We start from the raw sequence: 17,795 nt of genomic DNA on the forward strand, positions 1-17,795 counted from the left end.
AAAACAGGGCTGGCAATTTGGCTCAGTGGTTCCACTGCTTGCCTTGCAAGCAAAAGGGCCTGAGTTCGAAAAAAAAGCTCAACAGGAGGCTATCCTGGCACTCGGGAGGCTAAAGCAGGAGGATACTGAGTTTGAGGCCAACCTGGGCTACACTGCAAGCTCCTATCTCAAAACAACAACAGCAACAAAGTGGGGGACAGGACAGGAGTAACTTAGTGGTAAAGTGCATGCTCAGCATGCACAGAGTCCTGGGCTTGATCCCCAGCAATATAAAGACAAATTAATACAAACACTTAAGGGACTTAGTAAGATGATACACGATCTTGGATTGGACTCTGACCCAGACAAGTCAGCCATAAGAGGTATTTGGAGGGGATAATAGGGAAATTTGAAATTAGACTGGGTGTTGGACAAAATTTATTAAGATGGAAAGGTAGAAATTATTCATTAAAGAAAGTACTGTACAAAATAGCATACACAGTATGATCTCATTTTGGTAAAAATATGCATATATGTATGAAGAAATTTTGGAGAATATATAATAGAGTTATTAGGAATGGTAACGTCTGAGTAGAAAAAATGTAGTTACTATCTTCTTATTTTTACTGCTATTTTTATATTATTATCATTGGTGCTATTATTATTATTAAAGACAGGGTCTCACTGTGTAGTTCAGGATGACCTTGAATTCACTATGAATGTAGCCCAAGCTGGCTGTGAACTCACAGTTATATCCTCCTGCCTAAGTCTTCTGAGTGCTAGGGTTAGAAGGTTGTGCGACTGTGTCTAGCTTTATTTAATTTTGTTTGCTCTGAGACAGGGTCTTGCTACACAGGTAGTCTAGGTTAGATGAACTTGCTATGTAGCCCAGGCTGGACTTGAACTCATGATTCTCTTGCCTCAAACTTTTTTTTTTGACACAGGGTCTCACTATGTAGTTGAGACTGCCCTGGAACTCACTGTGTAGCCAAGGCTGGTCTTGAACTCGCAGTGATCCTCCCGCCTCAGCCTCCTGAGACCACAAGCGTGCGCCACCACGCCCGCTAAACTCTTGAGTGTCAGGATCATAGATGTGTACAACCATGCCTGGCTATTTTTTTTTCATCATACATATTTATTGCTTTTGAAATGATAAAAGGTTGTTTTTATCTTTTTGAGAAAATATGTTTATTAGACATATAAAAGGTTGTTTTTGTTTTGAGGATTTTTTTTGGTATGGGGGATTAAATTCAGGACCTTGCGCTTGCGAGGCAGGCAGCAGAACTACTGAGCAAAATCCCCAGCCCTATAAAAGGTTATTTTTAATTTTTAAAAATATAGCTTTATCAGGGGCCCAGGATTTAGCTCAGTGGTACTGCACCTGCCTAGCAAGCACAAGGCCCTAAGTTTAATTCCTGGTATTGGAAAATATATATATAGCTGTACGAAATTAATGAAAGCAAAGATACCTCTGATTTTTCTCACTGTTGTACCTAACCCTTAGAAAAGAAACTGCCACATGGAAGGTACTCAATGTATATTTGTTGAATAAATAAGTAGAAAGCAATGTATGAAGATATCACCTTAAGTGACACACTGTCCTGTAAATTAAAAAGAACTCTTAAAAGTGGTAGAGAGCTTGCCTAGCATACATGAAATATAGATAACAGAACACAGATTTTAGAAAAAAATTTTGCTGCAAGATGAACAGCAGATCAATTCCCCTGTTACTATCTTATTAAACCAACAGGGAATCAAACAGTAAATTCCCTGAAATTACTCTGCTGACAGTCAATCTTGGACTGGGAGACTGGGCGCAACTCTACTGCTCCCCTTGCTGGTTTGCTGAGGAGCTGAGAGAGAACGTGGAGAGACTAGAAAGGGAATGTAGTGGGAAGAGGTCAGAGAGGAGCGGCGACACTGAGATCCTATCCGACCAGATTCAGCCAGCAATTACTAGCAGGTGCTGAGTATCAAAAATGGGGATTCCAGAGCCGGGGATTAGCTCAGTGGTTCCACCGCCTGCCTCGCCAGTGCAAGGACTCGAGTTCCATCCCCGGTACCAAAAAAATAAAAATAAATAAAATAGAATGGGGATTCCAACCTAGATACTTAAGACATTTATATAATTTGCATTAATTTTGGCATGAAACAGATCAGTGTATAAAAACATTTTGGATTTGAGGCTAGGGGTGGTGGTACACCTATAATCGGAGGCTGAGACAGAAGGTTTTCAAGTTTAGGCCAGCCTGGGCAACATAGTGAGACCCTGTCCTCAAATTTAAAAATGTGAAAAAGCTGGGACATAGTTCAGTGGTAGTATGCTTGCTTAGTGCACATGACCCCTGTTGTTTAATCCACAGTGCCACATACACAGACACAAAAATTAGACTTGATGGAATTAAATGGAAATATAAAACTATTTAGCTCCAAAGAATTATCTCCTACTTCAAGATTTCAAAGGAGAACCAAAATTGATCTCTCTATAGGTATATATTAAATTATGCATATGTGCAAAGTAAAACCATTAAACATGAAGACTATTTAATGGGAGAGTTGTGTGATAAGATTTCTCTCTGTAAATTTGATTATCCTAAAACAGAAAAACACACATATTCCTCAAGAAGTAAAATGATGAAAAATCAAACACATACTGTTCGGAAATGGCTGCTTAGATGGTCGAGCCTGCTGAACCTTTTCCCACAAGCTTGACACGGATAGGGCCTTTCTCCCGTATGGCAGCGCAGGTGGCGCTTGAGGTCAGCCTTCCGCTTCACCACATGTGTGCAGTATGGGCACTTGAACTGCATCCTGGGAAGATCATCTGTCACAAGACAGCGTGATTAAATCACTGGACAGATCATAATAGCAATTGTTAGCACCGAGAATCCAAAAGGAGCTGGTGAGCCTAATCTTAGAAAGGTAAAGAAAAAGACAAAGAAATTCTTTTAGGACTACATTGTTAGTGTCACCCTAGGTACAGAACGATAACTTCAGTATTTGACATATTTATAACGTCTGAGTAAATGCAGACTGCCACCCTATCCCACACACTGCAGACTGAGCCTAGGGCCTTTGAACTGAGATGTATCTCCAGAGCCAACCTGCCCCCACCTTTTGGTGCAGTACCTGGGGACTGAACCAAGAAACACTCCACCATTGAACTACAACCCTAGCCCTTTTTATTTTATTTTATTTTATTATTATTATTATTTTTTGTACCAGGGGTGGAACTCGGGTCCTTGTGCTTGCAAGGCAGGCTGCGGAACCACTGAGCTAAATCCCTAGCCCCCTTTTTAAATGTTTTGAGACAAGATCATTACTAAGTTGATAAATTGCCCAGGCTGGACTTGATTGTCATTCTTCTGCTTCAAAATCTTAAAACACTAAAATTACAGGCATGTGCCACCACACCCATCTTATGCTCACCTCTTTTTTTGAGTCAAGGTATCACTATGTAGTTCAGGCTGGCCTCAAACTCATGGTAATCCTCATGCCTCAGCCTCCTGAGTGCTGGCATTATAGACAGGCACCACCACACCTGGCTATACTTTTTATTTAATATAGCAGAGTTTTAGATTTCAAGTGTGATAAATTTGAGCACTCTAGACACAATCCAAAAGTAAAAGTAAAAGCACACTTTTTTTTTTTTTTTTTTTTTTTTTTGGTTTTTTGAGACAGGGTCTCACTATGTAGTTGAGACTGACCTGGAACTCACTATGCAGCCCAGGCTGGTCTCCAACTCACAGTGATCCTTCTGCCTCAGCCTCCCCAGTGCTTGGATTATAGGTGTGTGCCACCATGCCCATCGTAAAAGCACACTTAATATTCAACCTTTTTTTTTTTGTATCAGGGATGGATCCTTCCATTTTTGAGGCAGGTGGCGGCAACACTGAGCTAAATCCCAGGCCCAATATTCAACCTTTTAAGCTACTTGTTTTATTGTATGTTTTTATCTACTTGCCTTTGTCTTTCATATACTTGTAACATTTTTGTTAAGGTTAAATTTTCAAGGATATTTCATATTTTGTTTTAAAATGCAAACAGTTGTTACATGGCTAAGTTGGTTGTGATCAGAGGCAAACTTTGTCAATTTAACAGCTGTTAAATTCAACTGTTCATTATTAAAGTTATATTTAAATAATCTAGCGAGGGATTTAGCTCAGTGGTTCTGCTGCCTGCCTTGTAAGCACAAGGTCCTAATTTTGATCCCCAGACCCCCTCCAAAATCCTTAAATAACCTCAAATCATAAGACCACGGAGCTAGAATGAAGATAACTTTTTTGCTGTTTTAAAATGTAATAGGACTGGGATGTGGCTCAGTATCAGAGGACTTAGCATCCACAAGACCCTGAATTCAATCCCTAGTAACACCCCCCCACCACCAATCTAAAATGAAACAAAGATTTCCACTTTTTGATGTTATTTTTATATGCTTTGGTCAATACTTACAGCCTAGCAGGACTTTCAGTAAACTGTGTAATGTGATACAACTTTACATATTTTCAAATCAGTATGCGGCAGAAAAAATATGATTAGTAAAAATCAAATTAGATTTTGTTATTTTCAATTATGTTGGGCTAGTGTTATGTTAGATGCCCACTACTCTATAAAACAATTAAAAAAAAAGTTTGGGACCAGGGATTTAGCTCAGTGGTGCCACTGCCTGCCTCAAAAGCTCAAGGTCCTGAGTTGGATCCCTGGTAAGTTGGGAATGGTGGCACATGTCTGTAACAGCTACCTGGGCATCTGAGGCAAGATGACCTCAAGGTCAAGGAAAAAAGCTGGTGAGATAACTTGGTGGTAGAGTGCTTGCTTAGCATGTGGGAGAGGGTTCAAAACACACACACGCACACACACTTTATATGATAATCAGGGAAATATGAATCCCTACAGTCTACTTAGAATATTAAGGAATTATTGTTCAATTTGTGTTGGTATGGTAAGGGCATTGTAGTATTTTTTTAGCCTATATTTTAGGGATACATTCTGAATTATTTACTAATGAAAGCATGACGTTTGAGATAGGCTTAAAATTAATGAAGGGAGGGGTGATGAGTAGGAGTGAAGATGAAACAAGACTGGCTGAGGGCCAGGGATTTAGCTCAGTGGTTTTGGCATCTGCCTTGCAAGGGCAAGAACCCGAGTTTGATCCCCGGTACCAAAAAAAAAAAAAAAAAAAAAAAAAAAAAAAAAAAGCAAAGAAACAAGACTGGCTGAGCTGAAAGTTGCTGAGACTGGATAATGAGCATATGGAGGTTACAGTCATACCTCAATATGAGAGGGGACTGGTTCCAAGGCAAACCTCACTCCCCAAACCAGATATTCAAATCCTGAATGCTCAAGGTTCTTATATAAAATGGTGTAGTACTTGCATAACTTCCTGTATACTCTAAATCCCCTCTAGATTATTTATAATACTTAATACAATATGAATGCTATGTAAGTAATATAAGTACTCATTATACTATATTATTAAAAAATACAATGAAAAAGAGCATATATTCAGTCCATATACTTTTGTATATTTAAATTTTTCTTTGGCTGTCCTCCCAAGTGCTAGAATTACAGGTTTGTCCCACCTGGGCAACTTAGTAAGACCCTTTCCTGAAATAAAAAGCATAAAAAAGGGTAGGGATGTAACTCAGGGTTCAATCTCCCAGTATCACAACAAAATTAAATTTTAAATAAATTTAAACAAAAAATTAACATGGCAAACAGAAAGCCTTAAGTTCATCCTAGCACTACAGGGGGAAATGTACTTTTGTTAATATTCCTACTGAGTGAAATACAGGAAACAACTATTTAAAGTGAGAATATATCTATCTTAGAGATTGAACCACTTAGAAAAAACTTTAAACATTTAACAGAGTTGTGTATGGTAGCACATGTCTGTAATTTCAGCACTTTGAGAGGCAGAGGCAGAAGGGTGGCAAGTTCAAGCTCAGCCTGGGCAATTGAGGGACTTACTGAGATTTGTCTCAAAAATAAAAAATAAAAAAGGGCTGGGACAGTAGCTCAGTGCAAAGATTCTGGGTTTAATTCCCTATACCATAAAAATAAAACAAAACAAACAAACCAAATTTAACAGTAATTCAAATACAGAAACAGAATTGGAAACTCATGAATTTTGACCTCATTATTATTATTTGGGGGAATTGCTGAGGATTGAACTTGGAGAGGCAGCCAGCGGCATCACTAAGCTAAATCCCAGGCCCTAAACTCATGTCTTATGAAGTAAATCTCACTATAAAAGTATGGCTTTTAAAAAATCACTCAGTTCAACTTCCCATTAACACCTAAAATTAAGGGCATGTTGAGATAGGACTGATTTCTATAGGAGTGTGGAACTGGGTTGAGGATACTTGTGGTCTTTTTGGGTACCTGGGAAACTCCTGGATGTGACATCAGATCCTTGACCATACTGATAGCCTACAGGACCAGAGTCCATTTCAGCATCAATTTGTGTTTGTTCTTCAGATTGGGAGATATGGCTGGAAGAATCGGATGTTCGTGCTTCTCGTTTGCTTGACTTAAAATGAGTAACTTCAGAAGGCTGTGATAATCTCAAATGTTTGGCTTTCTTAATGGAATCTTTTCCATGCTTGGCCAAAGGTTGCTGAGTATTCCTCTGGGAGGCTGGATGGTAATTACACTCACTCCATGACTTTCCACTTATTCCGCCTGTTCCCCGGTCTGGGCTGAGGTGAGAATGTGGAGAACTGCTTTCTTCTTGCCAGCTGCTGCTATAAAGAGAGGAACGTTCTATACCATTGGAATTGACCTCTTTATCTGAGAGACTGAAATAGCGATCTTTTTCTTTCTCACTAATGTCCAAGGAAGATTTAATAAAAGTCTTACATACACCAATGACATCAGTCATCTGAAGGAAGCTGGCGGCAGACATCACTTCAATGACGTTCTGCCCAGTAAGTGACAGTTTGCCGGAATAGACAAAGTCCAGGATAACTGTGAAAGTGTCAGGGGAGAACGCCTGAAATGTGGCTGTGGTTGGCTGACTGGTCTCCTTTGAATTCTGAGAAAGAAGCATTTTGAAGTAGCCACTACTAGCAAATAATACATTTCGATGTGCTTTGAAGACCTTTCCTTCAACCAAAATACTGCAATCACAAAATACATCTTGCCTGCGCTGCTCGTTCAGCTGTTCCAGCAGGTGAGACTGGTGTGAGGAGATCTCCATTCTGCAGGGAAAGACACAGGTGGATACCAAAAACTAAATATCAATCCCTTTCCAGGACAAGTCAAGAAAATAATGATCAGAAGACTCCTTTTCCCCCATCAAAACCATTTTTCTTCTGGAGAATACAGTCGTTAAGACACAGAAGATAAGAAGTTTCATTCATCATTTAATACTAATTATTAGTTATTAGGATTTTAGAAAATTACTGCGGCAGTCACCTTTATTGAGCCTTCTTTTATATGCTAGTCTAAGCAGACATGATCTCAGAACCCAAGCCAGGCAGGAAATAAGTCCTGAGTCAGTGACGTCAAAATCATTCCTTTTATATAAGTAGATCATTTCCAATATTGTGTGAACATAATATGTAGCATCTCCTACATATTAACAAACAAGCAAACAAAAATCTCTTAATCTCACATCTACCTCTGGCTACTACTTCTGTTTCTCTCTCCCATACATAAAGTTCACTGAAAGCTTTGTTTTCTTTAACCAAAACAAATCCACTTTTTAATTTTGACATGACAGAATAATAAGTTTCGTTAAGACATATTTGTGAGACAGATTTGACAAAAGCAAATATCATTTTCAAAAGAGGACAGTGGAGAAACCCTAAGAAGCCTGAAGGGGGCAATTAATAGGGACCCCAGTGGTCTGCTCCTTCTGGGTAACCATCTTGCTCAAGGAAAGAGCTTTGTTTTGATATTTGTATCTCCTGTCTTCACTTTTCCTCTTGTTCTCTTAAACTCATTCCTATCAGATTTTCAACCCCATCCATCAAAACCATTCTTTTAAGGTCATTAATAAAGTACATGTTGTTGTCAATCCAATGGTTATTTCTTTGTCCTCATTTACCAAGACAGTTAATCACTCTCTCCATCCTAATACATTTTCCTCATTGGCAGGATTGCTATTCCTTCTCACTCTCCTTTGCTGGTTCCTAATCTCTAAGTGTTGGAATGCCTCAGAGAGTTTCTTTCTTTTTTCTTTTTTTTTTTTTTTTTTTTGAGACAGGATCTCACTAAGTGGTTCAGGATGGCTTTTAACTCACTAAAGGCAGGCCCAGGCCTGCCTCGAATTTGTGGTAATCCTTCTGCCTCAGCCTCCCAAATAACAGAATTACAGTCATATGGCACCACAACTAGCTCAGTATCTCTAAGGACTACTATGTGTAGAGAAGATCTCTAGGGATCCCATTCAGTCCCACAGGTTTAAAAACCATCTTAGAGTTTATGACTCCTTTGCACGGAGCTATATCCCCAGCCCTTTAATTTTTTTTTAAAGACAAGATCTTAGTAAGTCCCTAAATTGCTCAGGTTGGGCTTGAACTTGAAATTCTCTGGCCTCATACTCCCAAAATTCTGGAAAAGATGTGTGTCACTGTGTCTATTTATTTTCACTTTTATATTTCCCCTATTAACTTGGGCTGGTTGTATCCATAAACTACGGAACAACAGACATCACTGACTGAATGGAAATACTGCTTAAATTTCACCATTAAAGATGTTTAGTGCCATGCCAGTGGCACACGCCTGCAATCCTAGTACTCCGGAGGCTGTGGCCAGCCTAGGTTACAAAATGAGTTCAAGCCCAACCTAGACTATGTAGAGAGACATGTCTTAAAAAAAAAAAAAAGAACATGTAGTATGTGCCAGTAATTCCAGCACCCTGGGAAGCTGAGGCAAGAGAACTGCAGTTTGAGCTCAGCCTAGATAACTTGGCGAGACCCTGTCTCAGAATAATAAAAACAATGCTGGGGATGTAGCTCAGTGCAAGGGCCCTAGCTTCAATTCCCAGCCCCTCCCTGCAAAAAAAAGAGAAGAAAAAAGAGGAAGCGAAGGAGAAGGAGAAGGAAGAGGAGGAGGAAGGGGAGGTATTTAGTATAGGAATTTGGCACCCTTTTGTTTCAGTTTGTTAATTTTTATCATAAATAAGTGTTAAACCTTATTAAATGCTTATTCTGCATGCTGTGGTTTGGATGTGGTCCTGAACATGTCTGACAAAGGTTCGTATGATGGGAAGTTGGTCCCTACTTTGGCAATGTTAAGAGGTGGGACTTTAAAGGGTGGGGTCTGATGGGAGGTTATATTAGGGGCCCTGCCTTTGGAAAGAATTGATGTAAAGTAGTTCTTTTGAGAATTTGGTTACTTCTCACAAGAATGCTATAACACAGCCAGCCTGACTTCCAAATTGCTCGCTGGCTTTCTGCCTCACCATGCATCCTGCTCTCACATACACTCCTGCCATGACGCCACTGCCATGAGGTGACACGGGGGAGGGGGGAGGCTTGCCAGAGCTGGTGCCATGCACTTGAACTTCTACAACTTTGAGCTAAATAATCCTCTTTTCTTTATAAAGTCATGAGCCCCAGGTATTTCATCATAGAAATGAAAAATGGAAAAATGCACTACATTTATTATTTTTTAGCCTTGGTCTGTATATTAGTTTTTAAGAGCTGCTGTAACCAAGTACCACTAGCTGAGTAATTTACAACAGAATTTTACTAACAGGCTGGAAGCAAGACAAAAATCAAGTTGTCAACAGGGCCATGTTCCCTCAAGACCTGTAAGGAAAAAATCTTTTGCTATGTCTATCTACTGGTGGCCTCAAGTCCTCTTTGGTCGGTGGCAGGGTAAGCTAATGTCTGCCTTTGTCTTCACATGGCCCACCTTGTCCCTGTGCACCTTGGTGTCTCACACAGCGTCCTTCCTATCACCACACCATCTTCGTATAAAGACACGGGTCATTCTGGATTAAGGGCCCAATGACCCCAGTATGACACCATCTTTTTTTTTTTTTTAACCTCACCTTAATTGTACCTGCAATGACCCTATTTCCAAATGAGTTACAGTAAGGGGCCAGGGATTTAGCTCAGTGGTTCCACTGCCTGCCTTGCAAATGCAAGGTCCTGCGTTCGATCCCCAGCACCAAAACAAATGAACCAAATGAGTTACAGTGGATTAGGACCTTCATCATATCTTTTGGGAGGAACACATTTAAATCTGTTAAAATGATATATTACACATTAATGGATTTTTGGAATGATGCATCCTTGGAATAATCCACCAGTCTTTATTCTCCCACTTATTCATAAATTTTGCTTTTTTGGTTTTCCAATAATCCTAGGTTGAACCGTGTAATGAATTAAATGTTGATTCCCTAAAATGCATGTCTATTTGTAACTAGGGAGGGTCTTTGTGGATGTAACTCGTTACAATGAGGCATTTCTGGATTAGGGTGAACCTTAATGACTAGTACCCTTATTAGTAGAAGAGAAGAAGTACAAACACACAGGAGAAAAAGCTACATGAAGAGGAGGCAGTGACTGGGATGGTGCAGCTTCTAGTCAAGGAATGGAAACTACCAGAAGCTAGCACAGGATCTTCCCTAGAACCTTCAAGAGGGGATGGCCCTGCAGGCACTGATTTCTGACTTCTTACCTCTAGAACTTAGGATAATTTCCAGGGTTGTGTTCTCTTTTGTTTGTGGTACTGGGGATTGAACCTTATTAACACCCTGTCTCAAGACAAAAAAGGACAGAGATGTTTCTCTGTATCAATCAATCAATCAACCTTGATTTAAAATGAATTGATGAGCCGGAGATTTAGCTCAGTGGTTCTGCCGCTTGCCTCGCAAGCACAAGGACCCAAGTTCGATCCCCGGTACCAAAAAAAAAAAAAAAGAATTGATGAGCAGGGTGTGGTGGTGTACACCTGTAATCCCAGCACCCTGGAAGCTGAGGCAGGAAGATCGCTGTGAGTTCGAGACCAGCCTGGACTATACAGTGAGTTCCAGGTAAGTCTCAACTACATAGTGAGACCCTGTCTCAAAAAGCAAAAATAAAATAAAATGAATTGATGAATGTGAAAAATATTCCTCTATTAGCAGAAGAAACTATAGCTAGTGAAGAGCTGGTATTTTCATCAGTTCAGTGGACTATTTTTCTGTAAAGGGTCAGAATGGAATTCCTTTAAGCTCTGTGGGCCATAAGTCTGTCACATCCACTGCAGTTCCACCATTATGTCACTCGATTCTGGCATAAGTACAAAAGCAGCCGTACACATGCCTTGAAGGAGTGAGCCACGGCTGTGATCCAATAAAGCAAACACAGCCACAGGCTACCCTTTGCCAATCCAAGCTGTGGACCTAGCCATTCCTTAAACTAAATCTAGTCGTAGTCGTTTCAGTTATTTGAGCCAATAATGCTCCTTTCCTTAAGCCAGTTCAAGATGGCTTCTTTCTTATAACCAGAAAATCCTGATTTATAGTTATTTCTATAGCGTCTTGATGTTTTAATATTTTCTTCACCTATCAATGCAACTTTTCTTTTCTTAAATCCAATGTGAATCCTGAAAGCAAAGTTGGTTTCAGAGAGGAATGATTAACTGATGTCTATACAATTGCCAGTTCTTTTTCAGACATAAAAATGTTACATAAACACTTTGGTTGTATTCTTAAACTTCTCAATAAAAAAGTTAATTCCACAGGGGAAAACACAGAATTTTAGAATTTTAGTTTAGTTTACCTTTCAGTAAGAATTTTCTTTTCTTTTTTGGGGGGGGTACTGGGGATCGAACTTGGGACCCTGTGCTTGCAAAGCAGGCAGCAGAAACCACTGAGCTAAATCCACAGCCATAGAATTTTCTTTCTAAGCAATTTATGGAAGTGGAAAGTGAGCATCAATACTGTTAGGTTACAAACAGTAGTTACAGTGTGCAAATTAAACATGTTCCAAACTAAGAGGTGATGATGCTTTACCTAAAAGAGAAAAATTATTTACTTCAGACCGGAGAACTGAACATCAGCTCTGACAATGGGAAGACTGATGGGGGCCCTCTGAGAGGAAAGGTTGGGAGCGCTGGGAATGACCCCGGCAGCAGGCTGTGCCCAAGCGCAGTCACAGGACTTGTCCCTCGTGGGAGGAAGCCCAAGTTGACAGCTGAGCTCCTGCTCTATGTCTTCTGAACAAGAGGCTATTATCTCAAGATAGGATTAAAGCAATGCACATGGATCATAGAATTACAGCCAATGACCACCTGAAGCAGAACAATCAAGGATGACTCCAAGGTTCATGGCCTGAGTATTGGCAGAACAAGGCCGTCATTATTGAAAAGGAGAAGACAGAAAAGCATAGCTTGTGGGTACTGGTATCTGGAGATTAAGTTTGGAGATGTGAAGACTTAAGAGGCTTGTAGAAGATAACAGTGTACAGTTGGATAAATGAGTGGAATTGAAGAAAGCAGTCCAGGATGAAAACTCTCAGCATACAGAATTAATTAATTTATGGTACTGGGGATTGAACTCTGGTCCTTGTACTTGCAAGGCAGGCGACAGAACCACTGAGCTAATTCCCTGACCCACATATAGAATTGATTTAAAGCTATGAGATTGAGTGTAGTATGGTGGCACCTCCCTATAATCCCAGCACTCAGGAGGCTGAGGCAGGAGGATCACCATGAGTTTGAGGCCAGCCTGGGCTACATAGTGAAAACCTGTCTCAAAAAAACAAAAGCAAGCCACAAAATCATATGAGACATACAAAGAGACAGGCAGCATAAAATAGAGTCCTTGAGGGAGAACAAGTACAGGCACCTGAGTGGAAAGCTGGAAAAATAGGAAGAAACACAAAAAAGAGTTCCAGGAAAAGGAAGAAAAAGTGCTTCAAGGAAGTGAGTTATCAGTGGTGATAGTTTTGATAAAATAAGAACCAAAAGTTGACCACTGCACTTATCAGTGGGGTGTGTGTGTGTATTAAGATGGGTCTAAGGAAGAATGGGATGAGAGAAACCATATCCAACAAGTACACATAACTTGTTTCAAAGAGTTTTGCTATAAAGGGAAAGAGACCGAGAGAGCAAGTGACAGCAAGGGTAAGTGGGGTCAAGACTGAAAAATAATATTCTGAGCTAGGTACAATGGTGTATGTCTATAGTCCCAGCTATTCAGGAGGCTGAGGCAGGAGTCTCACTTAAGTCCAGGAGTTCAGGGCCAACCTGGGTAGTTTGTGAGACTCTTCATAAATAAATAATAAACAAATAGAAATATTTGGGGGAAGAAGACAAATTTCCAGAAGAAACAGGAAGGGATGATGAGGGCTAGGGAAGGCTGCCTTTACAACAGGAAGAGAGTGCAAAGGTAAGTACAGGAGAGGCAGCACATTTCAGGTGGCTTAACCTCTAAATAAAATATGATTTGTGAAAATGATAAGGATGGGAGAAATGTGTTGGAATTATAGTAGCGAACCCCCCTAAATATATGGAAAATTTTTTTGAGATAGAATCTCATTCTATAGTCCAGGCTGGCCTTGAACTCGTGAGAGTACTGGGATTCTAGGTGTGAAGCACCACACCTCTATAAAACAGTGTATTTGATTTGATTGTTTCTTTGTTTGTTTGAGACAGGGTCTCACTATGTAGTTGAGACTGACCTGGAACTCACTGTGTAGTCCAGGCTGGTCTTGAACTCAGTGATCCTCCTGCCTCGGCCCCCTGAGTGCTGGGATTACAGGCGTGCGCCACCACACCTGGCGTATATTTGATTTTAACTGCTCTGATTCATAATTTTCAGTTAAAGCATCACAGCATAAATTGAACATACACTGTAGTAGGTACTCAGTAAATACACAGTGGTTTCTGGTCATGAAACTGGTAGACTACAGTAACTGACAAGAGAAGTGGTCATCTTTCTTTATTTCTTTATTTTACATATCTATGGTTGGCATAAATTTGTTTTTTGCTCTTGTAAGGAGGCAGAGCCCTCATAATCAAGGCAACTGTTTTGGGTTTCTTGTGCTGGGCTATTTAACTATTATTTCTAAGCCCACAAATGCCCCCGTGTTAGTCTACTCTGTTCAGGTGGAGCTGGGAGTCTGCAAATGACAGTACCCAGGATCTCACATTGGATGGCTTCCTGTAGGACAGGCCACAGATCACTGGTGGGAGGTCAGGAAACCAGAGGAAGAGAGAAATTTGCTGCTTCTATCTGATAGTTGTTGTTGGTTGCTGCAATAGCAGCAGGGAAAGAACATTCTGGACCATAACAGCTTGAGCAGCTGCAGTCTTTTTTGGTGGTTCCAGCTTGATCTAAGACCGATTATATCTCCAACAGTCCTCACCAGATATAGGCTCTTGGACCCCAGCCTAAAAGGGCATTTCAGTCTGGATGATCTAGAAGAGCTTCTGTTTTCTGGATAGGACTCCTAGAATTTAATCCTGATGACAGACAAGATCCCAGGAAACAAACTCTCCAAAATGCTGACTCAGAGCTTACACAGACTGACAGCTCACTGCTGACGGAAAACAGAAATATTGGTAATGCCTGTCATGCAGTTGCATTATGACTACTTACATACATATGGCACCTGTGTCTGCTTTGGATGAGATTCTACTGAAGGCAAGGCTTTGGGAGGCCTAGTGCCAGCTGGATTTGACCCCTGTAGCAGCACTAATGACCAGCAGAAAGCTGCAGAGGCTAGTTGCTTCAGCTGTACTGGAGAACTACAGTAAGGGTGAGCGCTAGGCCTCAGAATACCTCAGAATATGCTCAAGCCATCATCAGAGAGCCAGAGAATTTTGGCAATGGCCCTAAAGGAATCTCTCCATGAAGCCACAGGGTGGATGTAACAGTAAATTAGACTGCAAATTTAATTATATAGGTTGCAAAATTATGACATAAATTGATTTTATACCCTGATCAAGTATCTTATGTGATGGGCAAAGTAGTCTCAAGTAGCTGAGAGTACAGGCAAAGGCCACCATGCCAAGCATTTCTTCCTTAGACTCTTAGCCTAGCATGGTGGTGCACCCCTATAACCTGGGAGGTCTTGAAAGTTTGATCCCAGTCTGCGTAATTTAGTGAGCCCCTGTCTCAAAATAAAACAAAAAAGGGCTAGAGTAGTAGCTCAGTTCAAAGGCCTTTGGTTTAATTTTCAGTATGGAAAAAACAAAACAAAACAACCCTCTGTAATAATTGACCTGAAACCCTTTACCTTATAAGGCAATGCCTATTTTCCATACCACTCCTCATTGCTACCACACCATAACTATAGAGTCAGAGCCCAGAATTTTTCCAGGAGGATAATTTTAAAATTGGATACAGGAGGAAACAATATGTACAAAAAAAACAGTGCAATATTCTGCTAAGTTATGTTGGCACAAACCTGGTAATATTTGGTAATGGCTTCTAAAGAATATAATGTTGAAATAGGCTGAATTTTTTGGCTATGTGTACAATTAACAGAGATTCTTGGGTTTAATGTACTAGCATGGTCACCTGGGGATGGCTCTAAAAGTTTGTTTCACTTGCTAACTCAAGGGTTTTCAATGAGGTTGAGATGCCAGAACTTCTGGCAAAATGTGGAAGAAGAAACTCAAATGACAACGTTGCTATTTTGTATTATGCCCCTACCTAAAAGATGGTATCCTGAGATTGGGTGCTATCTAATAGGATGTGGCATATGCATTAAAAGCACTGATCAATATATTATGCTATTTTTCGAGGGCAGGAAATGGGGAAAAAGTAAGAACCAAGATATATCATGTAAAGGTACAAATTCCCAATGATAAATGTCATCATATTGTATACCTAAAATGTACCAATAAACTTAATGAAAAAAAAAGATGCTATTTTCCCCCACAGATAGAACACTCAATTCTAGAAATCAAGGACTGAGAGCAATCATGGGGCTGGGGGTGTGGCTTGGTGGTAGAGTACATGCTTAGTGTGTACAGGTCCCAGCACCAAAACAAAACAACAAAAAAAGTAGTGGTGGTGTCTCCTTTACTTTTACATCTTAATACTCCACTTATAGAGTTTTTACTTTCTTTCCCTACAGAGGCCTTGATTCCCAAGTTAGAAATATCTGCCCCCGAAAGTACTCAATGGCTCTCATTAAATTGGATTATGACTGAACTAAAGAGGAAAAAGGAGGATGCTTGCTCTTTTTTTTTTTTTTTTGGAGGGGAGGCATTCTCATTTGTATGAAGTTGCACACTGCAGCAGAGACTCATCAACTTGTTTAGGCTCTTAGCTATGGGAAGAGAGAGTATACATGGACACCAAGTAGCCAAAAGGACTATGCTGGCCATTTACCTGTTGTCTCTCAGTTCCACACATCCCATCCGTTTTCTACTATCTACTGGAAGAACTAGAATTCTGCAAATGACATTATCCAGGCTTCCTTCCTGTTAGTTCTAGCAAAAGAAGGCTTTGACAGGAGATTAGAAAAAGGAAGCAGTTTCCTGCTTGGGGCAGTAGAAACACAGCCAACTTCTGGCAGCTGCTGGCTGTTGCTGTAGTGGCAGCTTGAGTGGGTGACTCTGGACTCTGCAGCCTTCCCCTCCTTTGGTCTTTGCATTTTCAGCCAGTTGATTCTTGTATTGAATAAATTTGATAAAACTGTCATTTTTATATTTCCTGTTATATTATCTTATAAAATTAATGAAAAAATATGCAATTTTTGGTTACCCTGTATTTAAATAATTTGACTTGTAAGTGGTTAAATGTTTCACTGTCTCCCAACAGCACCACAGGCTGGCAACCAAGCCTTTGGCACATGAGCCTTTAAGGGCCATATAAGATCTAAACCAGCTGGGGTGTGATGACACACGCCTGTACTCCCAGCTACTGAGGAAGCTTAGGCAGAAGGACCATGGGTTCAAGGACAGCCTGAGCAATTTAGAGACCCTGTCTCCAAAAAAAAAAAGGTATGTCTTATTGTGAGTTTTCTTAATAAAAAGTTTTTTGAGAAACACTAGGTAAAGCTGCTCGACCACAGAATTATCCTCTCCCAAAATTGCAAGTTCTATGTCACTGCTGCAAACTGAGGTGAAATGTCATTGATTTAGGATGACCTTCTTGGTGGGAGGTAGGATGTCTGGCATGTGTGGATTATTCCAACCTGAAAACTTTTAATCTAGTTTGTTGTAGTTAAATGTCACCTGGGCATATGGTGCACTCCTGTAATCCCAGCACTCAGGACAGAGAGGCAGGAGGATCACCATGAGTTCAAGGCCAGCCTCAGCTACATAGTGAGTTTGAGGCCAGCCTGGAATACATAGTGAGACCCTGTCTCAAAAACAAAGAAGTTATAACTACATATGTTCATATTATGTCAGTGAAATCCTGAAGTCAGTCAACTTCTCATTACCTCTCTTTTTTTCTTAACATCTCCCATTCCCAAATTCTAAAGTGATTCCATTAGAGGTCTCGCAGAAGATGACTTGGCTCTAGGTGAAATGCAAACAACTAAGAGTATTTATTTTTAATTTTTTTGAGACAGCCTTGCTATATGGTTCAGGCTGGTCTTGAACTCACTATGTAGCCAAGGCTGGCCTCAAACTCACTATGATCCTTCTGCTTCTGCCTCTTCAGTGCTGGGATAACAGGCAGAAACTACCAGCCCAGGGCTGGGGATTTAGCTCAGTGGTGCTATTGCCTGTCTCACAAGGGCAAGGTCACAAGTTCGATCTCCTATACAAAAAAACAAAAAAACTACCAGCCCAACTAAGAATCCTTTAAAAAGCTATACAATCTTACAAGTAACATTAAAAATAAAAATTAATACAATATGGCCAGGGATTTGGCTGAAGCATAAGGACCCAAGTTCAATCCTTTACAA

At 40.3% G+C, this 17,795-nt stretch overlaps 1 protein-coding gene across 12 annotated transcripts in view; it reads right to left on the bottom strand.

The window, feature by feature from the left end:
- Zbtb8a (zinc finger and BTB domain containing 8A) overlaps positions 1–17,795 on the bottom strand; it is a 50,186-nt gene that overhangs the window by 11,668 nt on the left and 20,723 nt on the right. For all 12 annotated transcript variants that reach the window (XR_779673.2, XR_779674.3, XR_002025256.2 and 9 more), the window contains 2 exons: positions 6,364–7,181; positions 2,634–2,803 (listed from right to left, as the gene is read on the bottom strand). Coding sequence is in view for 9 of the 12 variants with exons in the window: in XM_010621552.2 (XP_010619854.1) it covers positions 2,634–2,803; positions 6,364–7,180 (987 nt within the window). In the remaining 3 variants the exon portion in view is untranslated. The remainder of the gene's footprint in view (positions 1–2,633; positions 2,804–6,363; positions 7,182–17,795) is intronic.

Source organism: Fukomys damarensis, unplaced genomic scaffold (genome assembly GCF_012274545.1).
Source record: "Fukomys damarensis isolate Sample0158 unplaced genomic scaffold, DMR_v1.0_HiC HiC_scaffold_23, whole genome shotgun sequence".
In the NCBI taxonomy this organism is placed as follows: Eukaryota; Metazoa; Chordata; class Mammalia; order Rodentia; family Bathyergidae; genus Fukomys; species Fukomys damarensis.